Below are 26,435 nucleotides of genomic sequence, written 5' to 3' on the forward strand. Positions count from 1 at the left end.
AATCGCCCCAAGAGGCCCAAGTATTTCCCATGGTTAAATTAACATTAAACAACCCCGATCTATAGAAACAAAGCATCACATTTGTTAACATTCATTCATTCTATTTATAATTGATTATAATCTCTCAACATAATTATTATATAAGGTCAGAAATCAAAAGGGTAATTACCTTTTTCATTCCTGATCTTATATAATAATTATATTAACAGCAAAGAAAGTTCAAATGTAGAAGAAATATTGTGTAAATCTGTGTAAATATTGTGTAATTGTATTATGTTTTCTGTTAAAATGCAAGCCAGTGAAATTAAAATGTGTTGTTGTAAGAAGTGGCTTTAAAATGTGGACATATAATATAATATAATATAATATAATATAATATAATATAATATAATATAATATAATATAATATAATATAATATAATATAATATAATATAATATAATATAATATTAAATTATAAACAACAGAGATCAGAGGTAATAAGAGGTGTTTTTTCTTGTAAAAGACTGGACCATTTGACAGCACCCTCCAGGTCACTGTGGTGTTCTTCAGCATGCCATGTTCCTCTAGCTTCTTCATGATCTACAGAATAAGAACAGGATTTTTAAGCTTATGTTTTTTAATAACATAAAATTCATTTGGAAATTTGGAAAACTGCCCAACTCTGTTTCCATTATCACAGAGAGATATTTTAACATGCAAGCTGTTTAGGGGCTCTGGAAAATGGCTTAGGAAATTTAATGATAAAAACAGGCAAAAGTAACTAAATCCCTCAACAGTAGGGGTGTGAATCTTTGGGCCCACTAATCAATTTATTTCAATATACTAAACAATAATTCTATTCTGTGAACTAAGTCTTGTAAGCAACACTAAAACAGTGTATTACATTCCTTCCTCTATATTTGTGTTAGTGATATCATGTCTCAGTTCCCCTGAGTGACTACTGTGACATAAAACTTGCTGCTTTTGCTGCTTGTTGTTTCTACAAAATGCTGCTGTGAACTATTTTACCCTGTTTTTGAATGTTGAACTGATATTTTCCTGTTGACTTTTAAGGACTGTAAAACACAGAACAGATATTGCAGTGCCTGACCTAAACCTCTGGGGGAAAAATATGAAGCAAGACACAGATATCTTCAACCTGACACATTAAATCAGGTTTGTAATGTCTATATTTTTCAAGATTATACCATTTCAAACTCTTCTCCATTAAGGGGTTATGGAAATGTAGCAATGGTCTGATTTGGTTGAGGTACAAATGAAAACTTAATGAGGTGAAGGTAATTAGATTGTTGCATATAATTAATATAATGTACGTTTGTTCCACTCTTTGTTTTATATTGGGAGTTTTTGTCTTGACTGTCACCAAAAAAATAGAGTAAAAACGTGTAGTTTTTCTATTCCTTTTAACCACTAAGTGGCACTGTGGATGGTTGTCTTTTTCAGAACCGGCAGGAAGAGCCGTGGTTCTGTATAAATTAGTGGCTTTAGCACAGCACACTAACTACTAATAACTGATTACTACTACCTAATGTATTATTGAACATGGTTGCAATGTTTACAGTGCGATTTTTTTTGAAATATGAAAGAAGTGGCAGTTAAAATTGTTATGCAAGAAATAGGAGTAAAGTGACCGAGTTAGCATTTTTTTTATGAACCTTGATATTTGTGTACACACCACCACGCCTTTATTACCCACACTCCTGGTCCTGTCCAAGGTATAAGTTGTCCAAGTATAGTTTTGTATAGTCTCATTCAGCCATGTTAGGGGAATGACACAGGCTTCCGCTAATGCCTGTCCTTAGAGTGTGACTGTCACAGTATCTATTCACACCCACAGTGATACCATTTCTGTCTCCAGCACTCCACAGTCCTGAACCATCTCAATGCACCCTTGGACCTATTTTCACCAGATGCACCCAACCACTCCTGGAGGTCGAGGCACTCCACGATGAGCACATAAGGCTGCTTGTTAGGCCTTCAGCCAAGTATCTGGGGATCTGTGGATTGATCTCCACAACCAGCAGCTGTCAAGGCCAGACAGGCAGCTCACTTGCTGGCCCCAGTAGTGCCTTTATTATTGCATTCACAAGCCTGAGCTAATGTTAGAATCCTCCTCAAAAGAAAGTCCTCAGACACGATGACAGTGCAACCTCGGTGCAGAGCACTCGGTACTGACATAATAAAGCCCTATATTCTGTGTTGACTAATCGGTTTTGACTTTGCCTAATGTTTATTAATTTCTATGTTTTTTCTAGCCCTCTGTATACTGCGCTCTGATTGCCTGAGGTGTGCCTGTTTTGACTTTGCCTGACGATTTGGATGTGTCTACTTTATCATCATTAAAACTGCTTTACCTGTATTTGCATCCTCTTAGCCTCTTATTATCTGACAGCCTGAAACACAGACATGTCAGTCTTCTCCTGACATGTCACACAGAGAGTGCAGTTTGTGAGTAGTTTAAAAATTTCTTTAAATTACTTTTTGTTGGTGTAGAAAATAATGTTTCATTTGATTTTTACCGTTGACCATTGTTGTTTGTTAATGTGAGTTCATGTGAATTATAGTCAGTGTAAATATTCGGGTCAGACATAAATAAATAAATAAAAAGAATTACAATTTAAAAATGTTATTAAAAGGCAAGTCATGTCACTGTTAGTAATGCATTAATGATAATTAAAGTAATGATATAATATTGATGAACAAATCAATAATCGTTCAGGGATCTTTTTTTTAGAAGGCCCACAGTCTGACTTTTGGATATTAAATATTAGACTGAAACCACCATTATTCTAGGAAGATCATTTGGATCCACTGAGAACATGCAAGGTAAGGCAGCTGCCTTGACACTCTTTTAAACTTGACAATAGACGAGTCACTTTGGATGAGTGGTGCATGCTAATGGGTGTTTTTATGATTTGGTAAACAAATATCTATGCTGAACTATTTTTTAAAAAATCAGAAAAACGCATTAGTCTAAGCTATGTGACTAAAAAGATTTTTAAATGATGATGTGTTAATATTTTACAGCTCATTTAGTTATGAAGAAATATATTGGAGAAGTACACTTATCAGTTCGGATACATCATGTGACTCACCAGGTCCAAAATGGTCGACTGCATGGCAGAATCAGACACGCTGTCATCAGACTTTATTTGCAGTCTCATTATTTGCTGTTCCCTTACTGGATGAGCTACAGAACCCACACACAAACACACACACACAAACCAGGAAAGAGTAAAACATCAATCACATGGTTAGGTAAAGTTCCTCCTAACCCCCCAATATCCCCAAAAACTCACTGATGTGACAGATGAAATAGTGGAGCTCATCGCATTTTGTGTCACCGAACATTCCATTTTGAAACACAGCACAGTTTTCATAGTATTTAGCATTATCAGGCTGTCCAGAAAGCCATGCGAGGTTCGATGTGTTTGTTCCATCTGACCACTTCCATGTGTCCCAATCCAAGATGAACCCTGACGCAATGCAGTGCTCTGTATTGCACTGTAATCTCTTGTAATCCGTGTGAAACGCTCTGCAATAAGCCTGAGCTCCATTCCAGTTTAAAGGAAAACTGGCACCAACATATCTGTTAGCATAAGTGTTATTAGCTGTCAAATATAAAAAATTTTAAAAAAAAAACAGAATTCAAAATCCATATGATATATAATATGGGGTTAAATATGTGCTTTAAGTTTCCATTTTCTGTTTTCTAAATTATGAGTGTATAATAATTAAAGCTTTCATCATAGACTTTTAGCAGCATGTAATGGGTGGGGGGGGGCAGTACAATAGAATATAGCAAAATGAAACATTAAATAGTTAATAAACATGAGCTCTCTGACCAAGCTTGGGTTGTTACCCCAAAAGTTTTCACAAAAACTACGTAAAATGTTTAGAGCTTTACTAAGTATTTTCATGGAAAACAAGTTCACTTTGGGATGCACACCATTCTGATTTGAGGAAACTAGCCGTAAACAAAACATGCATGACACGGCACCTTGTATTACTTTCAGGCTTTCCATGAAAAATCTACATTCTATAAGTACAAAACATGTCCCTTTTATGATTACCACCCTGGTGACAATCAAAAGTGCAGTACTCCAGAATTACTGGCACCCCTTATGAGAGTAGTCTATTCTACTAAAGACATAAATCTGTAGAACAGCCGTAACAAATAAATGACACCCATTGTTACAGTAAGCCACTGAAGAATAACATTATGTGTATTGAATGTGAGGAAGGGAGAAATGATGAAAAACACCAAAAAAAAAAAAAGCTTATTATTTTATTTATTTTCAGTAACTGCTTTATCCTGGTCAGGGTTACAGTTTGTAAAAGGTTCAAATGATAAATGGCGAAAACGTGGCCTGAGAATGAGGTGGACCTACTGCTTACAATTGGATCTTATCTAAAGTTTGCATTTGCAGTACAGTTAGTCCTCTTGCACAATCCTAAGAAATATAAAATAACTTAATGTGTTATTCCTTATTTGTTCTGCATGAAGAAGTGGTCCAAGATCCTCTACAAGTTTTGTGTCTCTTATCTATTTAGGGGAAGAAACTGCATTCAGGAAAACATTCTGTGCCGGGAAAAAGTGTTGAAATAAATATACCACCCCTACATATAGATCACTATATATCAAGCTAAAAAATCACTTTTTACATGTGTTATTCTTTTATATATTCATTTTGCTCATTTTCAAGACAGGTGCCGGTAATTCTGGAGTGCACTGTATACACACTGTGTTTCTGTTATATTAGATTAATCAGGTTTTTCTTTAATAGAGAACAAATAAATAAAAATCAACTCACCATTGTAGCATATAATTGGAAATTCTTTATTACAGGGGTAATCCCACAGAAATCCATATGTGCCCAATAGACCACATGATTCAAGCCCACCATTATTATCAGGCTGTCCATAATGCCACACTTGATAAGTATCTTTAAGTGGGACATCATTAAAGGACCAGCACCAGCTGTCGATATCGTTGTACAAGCCGACCCAGGCAACGTCTTTCAGACCTTCACTTACCAATACTTTCTTTAGTCTGAACCAGTCAAGGGCACTTTCAACTGTAGCCAGGTCATCATAGGATTCCCTGCAGTAATTCTGAGCTACTGGCCATGTCACTTTTGTCTTGATCAGAGAATATTTGTGACCAACAGGTCTCAGAAGAGAGAGGGTGGCTGGGACAACACCTGCAGAAAATCATTAATTTAGTGATTCACTCAGTTGACTTAAATTTAGATTTTAACTATTAAATCTTTGGATAAGGATGCCATCAGTGGCTGAATCTATTTTATAATTCAACATTTTTCAAAAGAAAATCCATCAGCTCTCAAAGATAACAAGTTTGAATCCCAACAATGTCACAGGCCGGGTGTCTAAGGAAGAAAAATAGTTGATATAGGGAGCAAAAGGGATAATATTACTTTCCCCCCCCCATAGCAATAACTAGGAACTTTGAGCACATGTATGCGGTAAAGGGCAGTTAGTATTCCCACTGAACACCACTGACACATGTTTACTAACTCAACTATGAATAAATGAGTTGTCTGAAAATGATTTTTCATGTAGAAATAGAAGATTAGGCGATGTGAAGCCCAGTGTCAGGTTTGAAATGTGTCAATTTGAATATATTACATATTTAAATACACCTGAGTGTAAACAGGCTTACACTGTGGATTTTCTGTAGTTTGACTTGTTTATGGCCTGTTTGTCAACATTTCCTCTTGGTTTTTGTGTAAGGTTTTTGATAAAAAAAAACAAAACAAACTCCAGCACATGGAGCCTATCCCGTCTTCTGAGTCTCAGATATGACAACAGGGCTATGACCTCATACTAAGCAACATGCTTACAACAAAATGTCGTAATTCTTCACTAAACTAGCTGACTTTTATATTCTGTTTATGATGAGGGATGAAAGAATAACAAATAAATTCATGAACAAATAAACTGAATATTATATTTTGGGAGGGGAATACCAAAGGATAGGATAAGATATGTAATGATAAGATTCACATGGAAAAAAATCTTGTAGAATATTTCATGTGATAACTATCATATCTATATACATTGTCAGATACATCAGATCCAAATGAGTAACTTTTATTTATTCTAAGTCTAGAAATGTATTAGCCAGTGTAATAAAAACAAAAAATGTGATCCAAAATATTAATACAAATTATTATTAATAACTGTAATTAATACACACTCACTTGTCAAACACAGGAGAAAGAGATAGGGCTTCATCATGCAATATTAGCTAAGGGGTAAAGAAAAAAATATTTTCAAAGATACAGTATTAATCAGATAAATTGTCAAACAGCAACAAAACAATGGATCATCTGTGCGAGATCCACAGTGGAGTCCAAGAGTCACACTTTAAGTGATCTCTTTAAAGCTTAAATCATTTTGTTCAGTTTAATGCATTTGCTTAGAACACTCACACAGAAATCTTACCATTTTCAAAATAAACAACATTAAATGCCATATAACAACGGGGTTAAACTTTTTAGTTTGTGAATATTATTTAAAACATGCTTTTTAAGACAATTGCCTTTAGCAGTTTATTCAAACAATCAATAAAACACTGTCTTTTATGACAAGATCTTATTAGGAACACAATTATTTCAGACAATTATTTAAAAAATCATAGTATAGACTTTCTGTATATTTGTAATTATGTACATTTATATATAGTTCAAAGACCTACATTCAGTATGTGAAAAAGAGAAACACAAAACCATCATTGGAAAAAGACCATCGTGAAAATATTCTTTTTTAAAAAACACATACCTGTAATTTGAACTTCGACAGAGATTAACTGCGTTCCTAACCCTTAAAACACCAGAGCCTTTATGTAAATCACTCAAGAGCTCCAGAGAAGCTGCACAGAAGCTAATTTACATTTCCACTTTCCATAAAAACACAAGTCTTCACAGAGAACAAATAAAGGGTCCCCAAACATCATCTCTTAACATCTAAACTTAGGAGAGAAAAAGGGTGAATAAATGAAATCTCTTTTGCTTGTGTATAGTTCTATTGAATGATGTATGGGGGCTTATGGGGAGTGTTGAGGACTGACAGTGACATAACAGAAGGACTTTTCCCTGATATTATCACCTATCACTCTTTTGTTAGCGCCAGACATGTTTTATTCCCCCATTGTTGTTCAGTCTAAATATGAGCTAGAAATAAATATACCCATGGATGACTCAGGGTATTGCTATTGTAAGACTGTTCTAATGCAAGAAAATTGCTGGAAATCTTACACAAGCTGTTACTATAAAAGAACAGTATACTACTTCAATAAGAACAGAATATTCATGAGACTAAACCATGTCAGTGCTCTATTCTTAAATTCAACTTAACAATTTTAATAGATTTTATTAGCCATCGACAAGCAGCCTCTACTATTTGTTGAGGTTTATCCTTTATGTAAAGCGTGAAAAAAAAAAAAAAACATTCCAGAAAAAAAAAATCCAGAATGTTCCAAAATCTCTTTTCCAATCTCCAATAATCTAATAAGTATTTCTTTTAACCTCTGTGTAAACAACTGTGTCCCTTAATTATTGTTTTGTTTGTTTGAGCTGGAAATTGCATTGAAAAATACAGAAAACTAGGAACACAGGAAGCTAGTGTTAAAACCTGCGGGCTAATTTGTTTATTACATAGAGCAAATACAATATATAAATTTAATGCCGTATAAATGCCAGTGGGGTCTCAGATAAAACAACCTGAGGTTTCAGATAAAACAACCTGATGATGATGATGATGATGATGATGATGATGTTGGAAAGATTATGATCAAGGTATTTGATAAATGAATATGATATTTTTTTTTAGAAATTACCTACAACTAATTTGACAAATAGTTTGGCAAGTCGGCACTGTAATTTTCAATAAACTCCACATTTACTTTCATAATTAATATAGGAATTTCTGTGTGTTTGCTTGCTGAGTAAATAAATTGACCATCAGCCCAATCTTCTTTGTTTCCAACAAAATCTACAATATTGTCTGTTTGAGGAAGCAAATTCTAAGATAGCAACTATAGCGATCTAATCCTTTGTATCTTGCTAATTTTTTACTTTTAAATCTTTAAATTATTTACACACACCTTGGATTAAGGTAATACTAGTGTTTGATTTATCACTATTCTCACCATGGTTGACTGTGTTCTTATAACACATACTCTACAGCAAGACTATACTATCTAACAGGAAGAAATCAGCTGTCATATAGACACTCATTCATGAGCAAATATAAAAAGAAATGTGCACAGTTGGTCATGTTGTCACTTCACAGCTCCACTGTTCCTGGTTTAATCCTGAGCTCAGGTTACTGTCTGTTTGGAGCCCCAAATGATATCCTCACAATAATTATGTGTGTGTGTGTGTGTTTCCTCTGAGGTCTCTGGTTTCCTCGCAGAAACAGGGAGTAGGTAGAATGATTATTCAAATGTGAATAGCGCCCCTACGTGTGAATGTGTGAATGTGTGTGTGTGTGTGTGTTTGTGTGTGTGATGCCTAATGGATTAGCAACCTTTTCTTCAACTAGGCATGTGTGTGTTCTCTCCCCAGAATACTAGTCACACAAAAGCTCCTATATACCTGTTTGGGTTTTTTTTCTGTCTAGGAAATGTGTGCTGTGCATTTATATTTTCATTAAACACTAGAGTCATTGTTTTGGCTTTCAACAAATTTGAAAGACTTTTAAGAAATGCTCATAACTGTTTATTTCATTCATATTGTATACACAAAGTGCTCACAAGTAAAAAAAACAAAACAAAACAAAAATATGCCCATGTAATCCCTAATAATGCATGTGGACAATTACATTAATGTCTAGTGTTTCAAGGTCAATAACTTACAAAACCTCTCCCAGTTAAGTCTTACACAAATTTTGTGTAAGGTTTTGTGTCCCTGACAGTTTGTTTCTTTATTATTTTTGAAACAATAGTATGTGTAGAATGGGGTCACTGTCAGTGAATCATTGCTATTACAGCTGCATGCCTTTTTGTATTTGAAATATTAAATCACAGATTTAGGTCAAATATAATGACATTAAGTCTGCCTGGCAAGTAGTATTTATGGTCTTCAATCGATCAAATACTGAATTTTGTTTAATAGATTATTTACAAAAGAGAATCAGGAAACAATAATCAGGAGTATGGCTATGGCAGAGGAAGCAAGGCTGCTTATAATCCATTGTGGTCGAAATTTTCACACATTCCTTCTCAGAGACAGGATTTGTTCTGCTGGTGTTTAGTCTCAAAAAAAGACAAAGAGCCATTTCCTTTTCTAAGCCGATACAAAGCCATTGGTCTCATAAACTACTTTGTGAGAAAAGCACCATTGTAGAGTAATTTGGGTTACAGTCTGAAGCAGAGGGTAAACTGCCTCTTTGTCTCCTTATCACAGTTTCACTTTGTTGCAAAAGAGTACATAGAGTTCATTCCTGGAAATATGAAACAGATCTTTGAATTTTGCCTTAGCTGGCCTGTACCAGACAGACCTCCCAGAGAGACTGATGATGTTATGACAAAGTTGCTTAAAACCAACACCAGTTTAAGACAGAACTGTAACAGTGAACGAGATTCAGTGATGATGGAAGGCAAAGGTGAGTGTTCACATGAGACTTGAATTTCAGTAACGGTTTGGAGTGGCACAACGTATTATAGATTTTTCATTTGGCCCTTGGTGGCCATCGAGGCCGAGGGAGCGGCGATAAGCTGCAGAAAGTCTGTAGAGGATGTCTGAACGCGGCTGAGCGTCAGCTTTCTGTGTCATCAGCATCTCAAACAGTGTGCTGACTTCCGAAAGCAGATTTTCACCTGCTAACGGCCCATTCTTCTCTGAGGCTTTACCGAAAGTGGAGAAGGAAGCAGAGTCATTTGGGCCAACTAAAGTGGAGCTCTGTTCTTCTGAGGGTGGTAGCCCATCAGGGACATAAAGGTTGTCATGATAATCACTGGTCAGAGGGAGGGACAGCCGAGCCATCCACGCTGGATCAGGGGTGTCCAAGAACACATCATCTGGAGAAGAGAGAGAACCAGGGTTTAGACTTTTTACATGTCAGACATGTTTTTCTGTGGCTTACCACAAATTTTTGAGGTTTAAATGGTATCATTATTTTCTTGAGTGTGGAAATTGTTGTGGGATGAGTCCACTTCCACTCAAAGCCTTTTTAAAGCAGAAAATACAATGGATACAGTATTTATGCTTTTCCCCTTTTAAAACCCAAATGAGTAAACATGAAGGAATAACAGTATGGGAGGAAATGGTGAGGTGGCGTTTATCTTTATTTAGTTAGGCACTGATTCCCTTCATAAGTGTATCAATTCTGAGAGAGGTTCATTACTTATCTCACAAAAAAGCTGCAACAAAAAAAGCTGCAATAAAATACCACTTTCCTGTGCCTCCTTTAAAATATTGATATTTTCTCCTTATTTGTCAGATGATGCATAAAACTGCCAACAAGGCACAGACTGCAGGTTCTCATGTTGGCCAACTGAGCTCTAATTGGTCAGTAAATTATTGTAATAAACAAGCGAAAAAAGCATCTCAGGTTCCTTTCAGCAAGCTGTGTTTTGACCTTGGCCTCGGAAAAGGCAGCTGGATTTTGCTAGCCTGTTTCCTCTCTGCAGGACTAATGAGGACCATGGCCTTAGGACACCTACAACCTTAAAAACCTAGCTAAAATAATTACTACCAGCTTTTTTCCAATATCTCTCTCTCTCTCTCTCTCTCTCTCTCACACACACACACAAACCCGAGAATGTATAAGCTAGACAGCCTCAAATATCTCTGTGTGTATTTCCTGTTCATATCATTCCAGACCACATCAACAAATAATCCCACAACATCCTGTACCCGCTTCACCTTACAAGAATGAAACAAGCTAAATTTCTTTAAGCTTGCCAGAGCCTGTTTATTTTAAGTTGCACTGTTGTCATGCATTTTTGAATAGGAGGAAGAGTGAGGTTCCTGTGATCCACAATCACACGTGAATCATCAAACGGCCAATCAGCAAAGCATCCAGCTGCTTTCGCAAACAACCAGCTTTCATGTCTCATATATATATATATATATATATATACACATTATATGCTCTATTATATATATATATATATATATATAATATTATTATATATATATATATATATATACATAATAGACCACAAAAATAAGGGCAGTGTCTTTAATCTGACTTCCAGATTAAAGCATGTTAGGATACAAAGGAAACACATTTGCCTTAACAAAAGAGCTTCTGCTGGTGGCATGGTGTGTTTGTGTGTATAACTGCTCAGACATGGTAGGCCATGATCAAACAAACCCACATGGACCACATCAATGCACACGCTCACAACCTCTAACCACACGCACTCACTCACATCAGCCGAGGCGAACCAGCTCACTTCTTCTGCTTTGTTCTTTCTCACTTAATAACACACACACATGGACTCAAACTCTGCAGCATGTTCCCTAAACCCTCATCTTTCCTTCTTATCCATTTATAAACAAACATCTAATACTCTCACAATCTCTCTTTCTTTGCTTGTTAAAAATAATTACAGGGGAAAACTGTGGGGATCTCATTAATCTCTGAAAACCCAATTACACTCTGATTAAAACCAGACAAAGCCTACAAAGCCTGACCGCAGCCAAACGGCCACCACACCAGGAGGCTTCCAGTTCCAGGTCCTGCTTATAATCAATCTCACATGTTAACTTACCAATAAGCAGCAGTGGCTCGTGCCCATAGATTTTTCTCGGGCATGACAACATTAATAATGACACACTTCACACTTCACTTATGATATTGGCTTCTGTGGAGTGAATTTTAGAGAAAGTCCATAATAGACAGTAAACAAGAAAACTGAACTGAAAAATTGCCACCTCACTGTTCAGTTTGTCTCATTTGTAAAGAAATTTCGCTTATTTGTCTTTAGCGAAATCAGATTTTATGATCTTAAAAGTGGTTGGTGCAATGATCATGCATTAACAACCTAGCACAGCTGGCTAGACAACAGCTTAAACTGGCTAATCGTTATGAACTAACAAAATGGCAGTGTTTGTTTTGATAACATGTTCAAATGGATTTTTACTAAAAAACAAATTCATCTGTTTTTGATGCAGGTGTTCTGTCTAAAACATTGCAAAATACCCTATCCTTAAGACTTTTGTATGCTGAAACAGCTACATCTCTGACACTAGAGACTAAACATCTACTTACAGAAAACCTCAGAGATTATATCACACCATACATGCCATATCAATGTCCTGTAAACCTGGGACATCTCAAAAAATGTCAAATAGTATACAATCAGATCACCCAGGTCACCTTTTTAGTGAAATAGAGAGAGTGAGGAATGAAGAGCTTGAGGGGAGATAGAGACACCAATGTGAAAACAGATACTTGTGTTCTCACACACACACACACACACACATATATATATATATATATATAGAGAGAGAGAGAGAGAGAGAGAGAGAGAGAGAGACAGAGAGAGAGAGAGTGAGACAGAGAGCGAGACAGAGAGAGAGATAGATAGATAGATAGATAGATAGATAGATAGATAGATAGATAGATAGATAGATAGATAGATAGATAGATAGATAGATAGATAGATAGATAGATATTGTGTCACACACACACAATGTCCATTTGCTCCTCATACCATTGTGTCTATTAGTGTGTAATTAGAACTGTAAGAATAAGAGTAGCCACAGGGCAAAGAAACTATGACTTTTGAGCGCTCTACTCTAAACATGCTTTAAAGTTGAGAGTCACTGTCACCGTTAATCATCATGAGTAAACCCTGTCAACAGATGATACCCTTGAGGAAGACTGACTCAACTCTGCTACACAAATACACACATACATACACACCTTTCTGAGATTACAGTAACTACAACCATCAGACACGTTTCAAAAAGTTTCAACCTAAGGATAAGGACCTCTTGCCCCAACCTAAAGGCATTTAAAATCTGGCAAGTGAAAAAACAAGCCATGAGTCTTTGATATGAAGGAACTGAGGCAGTAGTATAGTCAAAAGGCGACAAAATTCAGAACAATACATGGAAGGAAGCCCATGCCAACATTTAGTAACACTCTATACGAAAGGCCAAAAACAAACAGTCTATAAACAATAGTGTTTACATTATATATGTTTATGCGATACACACAGAAATATATTTATTTACCACAGTAATGGTATGAAAGTGTTGAAGTGAATATTTACTGTAGATATGCCATTCTACAGACATCCATAATGGCAAAAGATAACTTCAGTTTAGAATTTTTTGGTTTTTTTTTTAGAAGTTAGAAGTAAAGAGATGAAGAGAGCTGCATATACTTTCCATTTTAAAAGGTACTACTTTTCAATATTCAGTCAAGAATTTACAGAACCTACAGAAAGTACAGTTAAATGTAAAATGAGAAATATTTATGTGGGGGTCTAAACTAATGTAATATTATGTTTCTTGCTTGGGATGTTTGTTGACATTGTGTGCTGATTATAGATTCTTAAATTAATCCATACTGACATTTCTATACATGATAATGTGCACGTAAAGCCAAATGAGTGTTTTGTTTCATCAGGTTCTGCCCGACATTTGAGAAAACTAAGCTAAAAGTGAGCTGGTTTCAGTTTTCAGTTATGGTTATAGGGCCTTTGGGAGTGAACCGTCTAAGAAACTATGCAGTCAGGTTGGGGAATTACAGGGTTCTGGTTGAAGTATAACTCTAGGATAAGTAACCTCAAAGCTTTTAAGGCCACTAGATCTTGATTCAAGCCCTGGAGGACCTCTACTATCTGATTTCCCTGCCTCGGTATATCTGGGTCAATTCATGACTCAGTGATAATTAGATGATGAGTTGAGCAGGATTGTTAGAACAGAAAAAAACAAAGCAATAAATTTTCCGAGCACTGATTGAGAACTAACAGCTGATGAAGAAACACAGTGTGAAATTAAAATCTCTTAAATGCTAGAGCTGTGTTAATGAAATGTCATGCCAAGATCTCTATTTTGGCTGATGCGGTTATTGTCTTGACATGTTTCACTTGCATGTAGAGTAAGTTTGAACTTTGTGTGGTTCTAAAGTTGTGTAATTGCACACCATACCAAATGTATATCATATGGCAGAAATTAGGATTTCAGGAAATCCGTGGTGAACCTGAACCTCATATTTATTTAGCATGCCATGAAAAAATGTGACTGAAACAAAATCTGACCCAAACAGGTTATCATAACTGTCAGTGTAAAGCATTAAAGACTCTAACCGTGGTGGCTGAGCAGGTTGGTTAAGCCCTCCTCCAACAAGGGGTCAATTGGGGAGTCTCTGCCTGCTTCCCAGTCCACATCTCCAGGTTCACTTTCGCCATGCCCGCTGTCTTTAGTACTCAGCCAATCAGCATCCTGTGCTCCAGATCTTAAGTCCAGCAAAAGAGGAGAGAGATAAACAAAGGCTTCAGTAATCTTATGACAGATTCATTAATGTTGCTCAGGGGTTATAGAGTAGAATGATTTCAGGTGAGGGTGAGTAACAGTGATTTGGGGCTAGGATTTACTTTTGCATTAAATTATAGATTTGGACGTCCCAAAAAAATTTTCATTTCGTTAGGATTTCTGTTGTGTAATACCTTGTTTGATTAGAGACTGGCTTTTATATACACACATCTCTCTCTCTCTCTCTCTCTCTCTCTCTCTATCTATTTTAAAGTATTATAAATTTGTTAACTCTTACTGCAGACTATCAATACTGGAAAAAAAAAAAAAGTTATGTTAACCAGTGAAAGATGACAGGTACTAATAAATATAATAGTTTGCATTTGTAATCTCAATGAAATATCTTTAATATTTAAACACACTTCTGTATATTGTACTAATCAGGATATTACATTAGTACGCTGGCTAGCTGTCGTTCTACACCTGCTAAGACAAGATAAAATAACTTTATTTTTCTTGTCCTTGTGAAATTGGTGAAATTGTTTTTTAAAAGCACAATTTTAGCCAAACGTAAGGACCTCAAACCTCTTTCTCCCTTAAATGCATTATCTTCTGAAATCTTTTACACATGGACCCCTGAACAAAACCTATGTGTAAAAGGGTATGTGTATGCTAATGTATGACACTCAGGGCAGTCATTAATTAATGCATTTTTATTATATATCAAATTATTATTTCACAGTGATAGCATGAAATCTTTGTTAAAAGGTACAGTAGAGAAGCACAGTGGTTTAAGAGACTGTCAACAATCTGAAAAAAGCTAATCTAAAGGTGATCCACAAACTGAGATGTGATCCTTTGGTCCTGAATCTTAAACAATGTGTCATAAGTACCGTTCTTGTTCTTCCGATAAACTGAATGTACCAGTGTAAGCTCTGGTAATGATGGTGTGGTCTTTGGTCTAGTCAAGTCCTGCCTGCTGAGTTTCCTTTTTGAGATAACATTTATTAGGTTCACTGTAATGGAGCCAAATAAAAGCCACAAACTGGCTGTAGAATGAATGGTGAAGTGATTGTATCTTTTATGTGTTAGTCATATGAGTGAGATGAGCACTGTGTCCTGCTCAAGCTTGCTTCTTGTATCACCCTGGTGCCAAGGTGGCTATTGAGGGCTATGAGACACCATTTTCTGGAATTCACTGTGTGGAACCTTGTTTATGAGTCAACCACCTGCTCTGTTGTTCCATGCTTCACAATAAAATAAAATGTCTGTGCTATGTTTTTCAATACTTATGTTTCTATTTCAGCTGTAAGAGAAATAATATAATAAACAGAAATGAGAGAGCTTACCGGCCACCTCTGTGGGAATATTTGTTGCCACGGAAATTTGGTCGAGGCTGAAACTGGCCCTGATGCAGCAGAGACAACAGCTGAGAGACCTGCTGTGGAGTAAAAAGAATTAAATCTTACTTATTTTGAATATAGTGTGGTTAATTTTGACTCTTTCTGAACTGGCATTTATATGTTTATTAAAAGACACATTTTAGTGTATAAAGTACAGTCCTACTAACCTGAAATATTAACATATTATGCAGTTTCATGCCATTTTAACATTCAAGGTTCAAGATTGTTATTTGTCATACACAAAGTTGTATACAGTACACAACTCGCAGTAAAATGAGAACTAAGTTTAAAGAAAAAGAATGAATAGAAATAATAAGAAAGAAAAAGAGAATGTAATGTGCAATATGTTTACATGTTTACCCTTTACATTTCAGTAAACCTGATTAATACTTCATTGTTAGGGGGTGGATGTAGCCCGAGATGAAGGAGAGGGAAGGAAACACTAGGTAAGAAAAAAAGTCAGATGGAGGGCAGAGAGCATTGAGGCTGGGTAAATGAGACAGGAAACCATTCCTACGCAGGGCCTATTCTTCTTCAAGCTGTATCCTGACAGGATACACCTTAGGAACCCAGTCTCTCCCACAGGGTCACAGACTCTGCAAGTTTTAGCTCCATTTCCTCTACTTTAGTCTCTCCTTAAGTCAAACTGCCAACTAGGCTAAGTAGGTGAAGGAGAGTGGATAGAGAGGGAATGATAGGGGGGTGGGGGATCTAGCTTTGAGGAGCTCAAACTCTTGTCCGGCCCTTGTGTTCTGTTACATGTACGAGAAGGATTTGGATGAACACAGGCCCTTTTGCCATTTTTACCAGCACAGCATTTACAAAACAACGATCCAGGGTGTTTTTTTCTTTTCTAACAGATGCACATTTATAAGTATCAAGTTTTACCAATTGCCTGAAAACCTGTGTTTTGTACATCAAAAGGCAGGAACGTATTATATTTTATTAGGTAGACATACAGTATCTGGTTTTAGATTAAGTACATTTTTCTGCTCAGCAGACAGACCTTGAGTTCATCTATGTTTTTTTTTTTATTTAAAAAGTTTGTCATGTGATATTAAGGGTTGTTAAATTTCTCCCGAGGCACAAGGGTGTGGGTTACAGTGTCTGAGACCTGCCTGAATAAACCCAATGCCGTAGCACCAATATCATCTGTCAGCTCTCCCCTCAGGCCACCAATAGATAGGCCCTCATTCACTCAAACAGCTTATTTCTGTGACAAAACACAGTTATGAGCAACTCTCATAACTTTAATATACATAAAACTCGTTCACTCTAAAAATGAAATCAATACCAAAAAGTTTTCTTATAACTTATATATGTTATATTACATCACTCTCTTACCTGCACCTCAGGTGAAGCCGAAGATAGCTCAAGTGAGTTTTCTCCAAGAGCAGCCATGGATAATCGCACCAAATTTCTCAGTATTTGTCTGTGGTCTTGTTCCTCAGGCCTTCCATTTCTTTCTGAGTTTTTTGTCCTCCTCAAAGTGGTCTGTGTGAAAGGAGCAGAGGCCACAGCTTGGGAGTCAGTCGATGTATTTACTTCTTCAGGCTTCTTATGGCGTCTCAGAGTGTTGGACTGTGAGTGCAAGGATGAGGAGGAGGAAGGGTTTCGTGCCTTGCGCAGGGTTCGGTAGGGTGTTGTAGGGGTATGTGGGCATTCTATGCTCCCAGGTTTTCTGAGTGTCTTGCTCTGTGGGAATGGCAGGGTACCATTATTTTCGGCAAAAGCTTGGCTTTGTACAAGGTGAGCAAGTGTTGGTGAAAGACTCAGCTGGTCTTCTGGGTGAGGTTCTTCTGGAAGAGGAGAGCTAGATGAAAGTGGCTGGGACTCTTCTTCAGGTTTGTCACCTTTTCTACCCCTTAGGACAGGAACTAGCTGTATGTCTGTTTTTTGAATGTGTTTCTGTGGTCTGCGAGGGTGACTAGTGTAGGTAGATTCAGCTTGTCTGCAGTTGTAAGCATGAGTGTCTCGTTTTTCTGGGCGACAGAATGTGGTTACCAAAGCAACAGCTAGGAGCAAAAGCAAGCAGGTTCCCCCAATGCAGACAGCTAAAAGCATTGTGAAGCTGAACTGAGCCTGCTGTCCAGGAGCAGAGTTCTTAAGATGGTCACGAAGATTGATGAATGTTACCTCTAGTGTTGTCTGTGTGACAAGTAGAGGTGTTCCCATGTCTGACACTGCAATGACCACTTTAAAAGCTTTGCCAATCAATTCTGTAGCATTGGTGGTGTTCACATATAAGTGACCTGTGGTTTCGTCTAACCAGAACAGCCTGGAGGGATTCCCTGCTATTATTTTAAATTGGAGTTTTCCATTGAGACCAGAGTCGGAGTCACTTGCTAATATGGTTGTTGCCAAAAAACCTTCAAGTCTAAATTGGGAAGAATGATTGCTCAGTGAATGTATAGTTTCATGCACTTTGTTCTTAAGTTCCGTCACAATCTCTCCTTTTTCTGCATTAACTGGAACACTCACTACTGCAATACCTTTCTTGGGAAGCGGTTCCCTGATGATGGGATAGTTGTCATTAACATCCTCAATCATAATAAGCACAGTAGTACTGCTGGTCATTCGAGGGTAGCCATGATCTACTGCTTCCACAATAAAGGAGTATGTCGGTGATTCCTCATAGTCTAATGACTGCTGAGCAATAATTGCCCCACTGGTTGGGTGGACTGAGAAGAAAGCAGTTGGTGTCCCAAGTTCATTTGACTCTCTAATTGAGTATGACACTCGTCCACTAAGGTCCAAGTCAACATCATGTGCTTCCACAGTCAAGATATGAAATCCAGGTGCATTATTCTCATTGAAAACACCAGTGTAGAGAGTTTTGGAAAATACTGGCGCATTGTCATTTTCATCCAAAACATTGACAGTCAGATGTCTTACACAAGACAGAGAAGGAACACCACTGTCCCGAGCAAGAAGAGTAATATTATATTTCATTTGTCGCTCCCGATCTAAGCTTCCATTAGTAACAATTATGTAGTTGTCTCCATGGATTTGCTTGAGCCGGAATGGACCTGATCCTTGCTGAATCTGGACTTGTACTTCCCCATTTGGACCTGAATCAGCATCAGACACCATCACAAGAGCCAGAAAGGTTTCATTTGTTGCCCCTTCCAACACAGTTGCCACAGGAGAATCTGGAGGAGTCCATGTAATGTGTATCCGAGGTGCATTGTCATTGACATCTTGAACTCTTACTTGCATTTTGCAGTGGGATGGGATAGCATTGTGGCCACGATCCTTTGCCTGTATGTCTACCTCATATAATCTCTTTTCCTCAAAGTCTAAAAGACCTTTTAAAACTACAGCACCTGTTTGAGGATCAACACTAAAAAGTCTCTGTACATCTAAAGGGGCATGTTTACTGAGTGAGTAAACAACCTCTCCATTAGCACCCTGGTCAGGATCTGTAGCATGAAGGTTGATAACTACTGTGCCTCGTACCGCATCTTCAGGAAGGTCAACTATTGGAGCATTCTCCTCAAACATGGGACTGTTGTCATTGGAGTCCAAGACTATGACTTTGACTTTGGTGCTGCCAGATTTGGGTGGATTCCCTTTGTCCCAAGCAAACAATATTAATTCAAAGGATGATTCCAGCTCCCGGTCCAGTTCTTTAATAACCACCAATTCTGGCTGTTTGGCACCTCCAGAGGGACGTACGTCTAGAGCAAAGTGATGACTTGGAGAAAGTGAATAGGTCTGCAGGCCATTGAAACCTGAGTCTGGATCCTCAGCACGGTCCAGTGGAATACGCATCCTCAGACCCACTGTTTCTGAGATCTCCACCTCCTGCACTGGGTTAGGGAAGACAGGACTGTGGTCATTCATGTCCATCACCTCCACTCTAACACGCAGGAAGTGTACTGCTCCACCTTTCCTATAGAGAACACTAAAGGCCAGTTCACACTGGTCAGCACCACGACACAACTCCTCCCGGTCCAGCTGGCCTAGTGTTGACACCACCCCATCTCTTTTGGCCACAGTGAATGGTAGGGCCTGACCATGCTCCACAATCCGGAAGTCCTCCAGTGATTCAGTCTCTCCTTTCTGACGCAGGTTGTCCAACAGGCAGCCCACCCTTGTGCCTGCTGGTTGTTCTTCCAAGACATTATACTGGATAATGATGGGAGCATTGTTGAGATACTGACCCTCAGAGAAATTAAAACTGGCCACAAACAGAAGCCAGAACTGAAGCATGGCTGTGTGAGAGTTTAGTAATTGCTAGTACTTAGATAACCATTCCAATAAACAAAAGAAATTGAATAAATAAAAAATGAATGTAATAAGGCCTATAAAACTTTTTATATTACACTTTTACAAAGTAGTCTCTATCTTGAACTGTCTGTCTAGTTCCCTAGGTCTCAAGCTACCAAAATCTATTTACAAAGAAAGATAAATGATTGCATTAACTCTAAAATAACTCTAAACGTACAATTTAAAATAAATGAGCAATTCTTTTCATTATGAACAGCAAGTGTGATATCACTATAAATTCTATGAGTTGAACGATGAGTTCAAATCATATCATAGCTAAAAAAAAATTAAACACAAGATTCCTTTCTATTTCCAGCATTATTAGTAAAAAAATAAATAACTGCTAAAAGAAATATATCGTTCAAGTATTCTATCAATATTTACATACAAGACCAACCCATTAGATTAAAATCTAACAGCTTCTCTCTATCAAGCAGCACTATCCAAATGCATTACTCACTCACACACAGATCCTGATTCCATGCCTCACAAACTTTGCTCAGTGTGGAAGTGAGGAACTCAGGGGATGGTAGGTTAATTTGCGGGGGGGGGATACAGTGAGCCAATCAAACGAAGTCAGAGCGTAAACTCCACCCCTTAAGGAAAACATGTGCCTTGCAGTGTGAATTTAAAGTAATATGATCCCATTTCTCTTGTTCTCTGCCTGCAGCTCTTCATGCCTTTTCTCTTTTTTGTCCCTGTCTAAACAAACACATTAAGAACAGCCGTCTGTGGCTCCTGTCATCAGTAATCAGAGTAGCACCCAAAGTAGAACCTTGAGGGATTCCTGAGAACTGTAACAAGACCCTGCTCCAAACTTTTATCTGCTATGAGCACTGATACTATCTCAAACCCAGATAACTAGCACTACCCACAAAGGTAACTGGTGACACGCTAATCTCAAATTTACACAGAAATGTGAGATGTGTTTTTGTTAAAGGAGGATTATCTCACCTAAGCTGGCTGCTTAATTAGTGATAATCACAGGCAAGAATTTAACTCCAGTTAAAGTTTTAAAACTATTTAATGATTTAACTGCTAAATAGTTTACATATGGGTCAGATAACATTTAAAAATACATACTAGTACTCTCTACTTTTCTCTACTAGTAAAATGTACAATATTACTTTGAATCACAAAGGAACCCTAAGGATACCATTATCATGATTTCATTTATATATTAACTTTACAGTGCAGATTAGCGTAACCAGCAGATAATCAGATTCCTGTCACTTTACATTGCTGTTTGATTGCCAGACATCAGGGCAGAGTTTAAGGCATTGGGAATTCATCAGAAGGTTGTAAGTTCAAATCCCAACATTGGCCAAGCTGCTTTCGATAAAAGCCTCACTTTTTAAAAATGTTAGGTTTACAATTTCATATTAAGATTTTATTTTTTTTGTTTGTTTGTTTGTTTGTTTGTTTCTGATTGCCAAAAGCAATCAGAATTGAAAAATCAGAATAGATCACAGCTTTAATCAGCGAGATAGTTGCTACTTTCCTACATTCTCATTGCTACGGGAAACAAGAGCTTAACAATTTGACTAAACCATCTTGGCATCATGACATCATTACAGCAATCATGAAACTATGCGCTCTGAGAAAAAAATGCCTTGTGGCCATCCTAGGTTCTGTAATCAGCAACTTCGCATTTCAAAGTGCTTCATCTGTAGTGATCAATCAGGCAGTTCATTCTAAAGGAGGCAGGTCTCTGTCTGTCAATTATTTGCTGTTATGTCTTATAGACACAATGGTAGAAAAGACTGACAAATGCAGCTGTTCATCTGTTCAGACCGCTCCACAACGGTAAAATGAAGAAGACTAGATTTGAATGCATAGAGAAAGGACAATCCAGAAAGGACTATCAAGCCATAGTATCCTGATCTGTTTTTAATACAATCACATTTTAACACTACCTTTCTCACATGCATGTTTGCAAGTAAAATATGTAATGTGTTTGTGCAATAAGACATTACAGTAACTTTAATTACTAATATCTTCAGATATTACATTCAGGATATCAAACAACCCAGGAACTTTAACATTTAGATAGTGTACATAACCAAATAATGTCTCTAAATATGAAAAGCAAGCACATATATTGCAAGCCTGCAATATTGACCATTTTCATTCATATCAGTAAGGGGTAACTGCCCAGTGTCACAATCAATATAGTGTTTGTATGAAGATTCTTAGTTTTAAAAAAAATATGAGAGAGAGGAGAATGAAATAATAATGGTGTGTGTAAGTCAAGCAAACTGGTATAGGAGAAGGAAAATATTTATGTTTGTACAAGAGTAAAAGAAATCTGTGCGAAGGCAGAAGACTTACACTGCTGTGCATTTGGCACTAAAATAGCACCATATATCTTGGCTGACTGAAGCAGTACTAATAGATATAAGTTATTAGCCATAGTTATGGTTAAGGTTCATTCTCATAAAGGATGTGGAGAGGAGAAAGCCAGTCGGTTTTACATAAACTATATTATAAATCCAAAAAGCCAAAAAACCTGATAACACTGAAAGTCTAAAAACATAAAGACTCTGATAGCCTGGCTTTATTATTCTTGATTTCTGCATATGAATCATATGTGTTAAGGAGAATCTGTGTGTGTGTGTGTGTGTGTGTGTGTTTATGAGTGCAGAGGTCTATCCGTCATTAGGCTTTATCTCCAAAACAAATGGAGGATCCTTTTCACACAAATCCTCCCTTTAATTAACTCCATTTGTGAGGCGCTCTAGAAGTCAGTCACTTGCATTCTCTCTCTCTCTCTCTCTCTCTCTCTCTCTCTCTCTCTCTCTGTTAGTCTGTACCTTTTCCCTCTTCTCTACTGATTGGACTGCATTCATGACTAAATCACAGAGAGAGTGCAACCCCATAATGTCCGCAATGAAATAGAGCTTGACGGTTAGTAGAGCAGAAGTGAGCTCTCTCACAATGCAGGAAAAATTGTGGCTCTGTTATAATGTTTGGAGCATTTAAGTTTGCTAACATGGCTTTAAAGAAGGATCAGTGCAGATGAATACAGTGTAATTGTATTACCTTTATCCAGGGATGAAACATTAATATTCTGATTGGAGTGTCCACTACCAGGGTGACATCCACAAGCATGAGGGCTTACTGAATATTCTGATAATAACGCAATCATATGTTATGAGCTTCACAGTCACCAGAACTCATCCTAAAGTTTCATCCGTTTTTGAGAAAGCTTTCTGTCAAAGCCATCAAAACACCAGTTAACACTAGTTAATGGAATATCTTATATCTTGTCAGAACAGAACCAAAAACCAAAAAAAATTAAAATATTAATAACTGATTGAATATGGTGTGTGTTTCATATAAAAATAAAACTATTTCAAGGTTGAATTGGATGGATTTGTTATAAAGCCCTTTCATATACAAAACAAATTGTGGATCACTCTTTTGGGGGGAAAACTTAAAGGAGGCACTGTATTTTGTGCACTTGCTTTACAAGCTTCAGTAAAATGAACTAAAAATACATGCAAAAAAATGCATTTATTTGCGGAAAGTCCTGCTCTAGTGTACACACTGTGCCTCTTTTAAGCCAAGTAGACCAAGTTATCTACAAAATTTAACTGCAACTAAACTAAAATCTTTTTTCTCTGTCTCTTTTTTGTCTCCCGAAAGCTCCGCAGTCTGCTTGCCACATTTCTTAGCTTGCCTTTAAAACTACATATGTGACCACACTTCAGACACAATGTGTGTGAGTAGCTTTTCATCTACATCCCCAAATCCCACAGCCTTCTTCCACCCTCACTCCCCTCACCCTATTAACCCCCCTTCTTCCCTTACAATCACTTCCATCCTCTCTTTTTCCGAGTGGGCTGAGTTAGCAGACCTAAACTTCATTGTGTTGCTTAAACAATGGCCAAAAAAAAAAAAAAAGAAAGAAAAACAGGGAAGTGTTTTTGACTTATGGGTGAATTTCGCTATTTCGGAACCTGTGTACTGTTGTTACTGTCAGCATCACAGGATGCGGAGATGCACATAAACAGTGCTTTCACTGTCCTGTTGCATGAAGCCACAACACATTCCTTACAGACTGACCAGCGCTTATCTCTGAACAGATACTCACCCAAACTATGCACATCTGATAAACAAGGCACTTTATCTTCAGTGCTGCAGTGTGGAAGTTACAACAAAGGAATACAGAAATCCTTCCACCCGGCACGAGATTGTGAGATTATCATGTGTATATACTGTATAGTAAACTACTTTGCTGATTGGTCAGAAGGTGTTGATTCACTCGGTGTTGATCTTTAACAGCAGCTGTGATTCAAATCACAGGTTTACATTAATGCATTCATCTTAATATGTTATTGTTTCTCCTGCTAATTCACGGGATATTGTAATAAGTCATTGTCATTGTCATTGTCCACCATGGGAAAGTCTTCCAGACATTTTTTGTTTCTCTGTAATGATGTGCTGCTTTTTTTTTTTGGTCTTATTAAATTAAAAGAGAGAGAAGAAATGTGGTTTAGAATTGTTTTTAAAGTCCTCATGTCATAACAGTGTAAATGTAGCTATAAAGGGTTAAAGCATGATGTATCATTCAATAATAATATGATCATTCATTAAAAACAAACAAACAGATAGATAGATAATCAACAGGAAGATAATCAACTCTATGATTGTAGCAATAACGTCAGGCTGCATCCCACAATCTTGTCATTGATTATTTATTCTGTAACAACAAGAACCAAAGATGTGTTCCTTACTTAATAACAAATAAAGTTTGAACATATGCCTAGGGTTAGGAGTGGTTTTTCAAAAAGAACTAAAGAACAAAACTTAAGGCAGGCAGGAGTTACTCTGTTTAAGAATTTAGGAGATAGAAGAGATTTCAGAAAGAATGAGGCACAATAGACCTAGAAGAAAGACCATAAATGAGACCAAATGTTCATATCTGTGTGTTTGTTCCCTGTGGCATGTGATTGCACCTCTGTGCCATCTGAAGGTGGAGTGATTTCTGGCAGTAATGTTTTAGTTAGGGTCAGGAATTCACTTCAGCAGCTGGCAGGATAGGTAACACACACACATATACACACAAATGAAATACACACCCTGTCCTTTTCCTGAGGATGAACACTTAAGCTCTACAGATTTAGCTATAGTTACAGCCCCTTTAAGCAGTACCTGCAGTACAGTATATATATATATATATATATATATATATATATATATATATGTATGTGTGTGTGTGTGTGTGTGTGTGTGTGTGTGTGTCTCTAAGCTAGTCCTGCAGTACCCCTTCACACTAACACAAGCAGTACAATATTCTAAATGTTTAGTGAGAATAAAGAAGGGCAAACTATCTCTTTAATGGCTGCCCATATTCGCAAACACAAGGCAGGGTGCCAATACTTTAACCTTTAGTGAAAATATAGAGTGCAAAACTAAGCAAGCAGACATCGAACAAGAAATAAACACAAGAAAGTCTTAGATCAGGGATTTGATATTTTGCAGAACGATTACTTTGTTGTTCAGAACGTTGTTCTGTTTCAATGGTAGAAATAATCGTGGAGACATTTCCAGAAAACATGAACAATAAATTTCAGAAAGTTGCTTAGATGCTGTACTTTCTACTTTTTGTTTTACTTTTTTGCTGACAGGAGATCTCTCTCTCTCTCTCTCTCTCTCTCTCTCTATCTATCTATCTACACACACACACACTCACACACACACACACACACATCAACAACTCTTTTGTGTGCCCAGGAACCCTAACCGTGAGGACACCATCAAGATCTCTCAAAAACCTCTTAGAGTGCATGTGACAAACCCTGTGGTGAAAACATGAATAGAGCCTCTTAAAGCCATCTTCACCATACTGACAAGACCAGCTCATTGTGTGAGCCTGCAGTGAGCAGCCAGTAACCTTTAAACACTGCAGACGCGAATAAACCAAGAGGTGAATAGACACTACAGGCTGTATTGTGTACACAATATGTCTGATTGCTGTAGTGAGTGTGTATTGTGTAGAAACCAGTGGATACTGAGACCAGTGTGTGTGTTTGTATGTGTGAGTTCAGGATATGGCTAGAGCGGTGACCTCTCTGCTAATTGCAAGATAAAGATCAAGGCTTTTACAGGATGACTAATCACAAAAGAAGTAGGGGTGGCATGGGGAGGGGGTTGATGTGCAAGGACAGACGGGACGATACGGGTGTAACAGCCATACACATACTGTTCCACTTTTCTGAGTTATCTTCAATTCAAGCCATTCATTTCTTTCAGTCAGCGGTGTCCCTATAATCATTCTGAAGGCACGCAGG

The 26,435-nt window shown here is 37.3% G+C and overlaps 1 protein-coding gene and 1 long non-coding RNA gene across 3 annotated transcripts; both read right to left on the bottom strand.

The window, feature by feature from the left end:
• Positions 1-402: 402 nt before the first annotated feature.
• On the bottom strand, positions 403-3,748 carry LOC131358015 (uncharacterized). The gene is made up of 3 exons (XR_009205332.1): positions 3,302-3,748; positions 3,098-3,192; positions 403-581 (listed from the first exon to the last, which is right to left on the bottom strand). It is a non-coding gene; the product is annotated as an uncharacterized LOC131358015 (long non-coding RNA).
• A 1,357-nt stretch (positions 3,749-5,105) lies between these two features.
• pcdh12 (protocadherin 12) lies at positions 5,106-20,649 on the bottom strand. 2 transcript variants are annotated; one of them, XR_009205331.1, is made up of 6 exons: positions 17,212-20,649; positions 15,814-15,902; positions 14,299-14,447; positions 6,807-10,047; positions 6,227-6,273; positions 5,106-5,206 (listed from the first exon to the last, which is right to left on the bottom strand). XR_009205331.1 is itself a non-coding variant. In XM_058397482.1 (4 exons), exons 1-4 carry the CDS (start codon positions 20,080-20,082, stop codon positions 9,659-9,661), a joined length of 3,501 nt encoding a protein of 1,166 aa, XP_058253465.1. In that variant the 5' UTR covers positions 20,083-20,649; the 3' UTR covers positions 7,469-9,658. The 2 variants fall into 2 exon arrangements, 1 of the variants encoding a protein (XP_058253465.1); XM_058397482.1 differs by lacking the exons at positions 5,106-5,206; positions 6,227-6,273 and having other exon boundaries at positions 7,469-10,047; positions 15,814-15,905.
• Positions 20,650-26,435: the final 5,786 nt, after the last annotated feature.

The sequence above is a fragment of the Hemibagrus wyckioides genome, linkage group LG08 (assembly GCF_019097595.1).
Source record: "Hemibagrus wyckioides isolate EC202008001 linkage group LG08, SWU_Hwy_1.0, whole genome shotgun sequence".
Taxonomy (NCBI): domain Eukaryota; kingdom Metazoa; phylum Chordata; class Actinopteri; order Siluriformes; family Bagridae; genus Hemibagrus; species Hemibagrus wyckioides.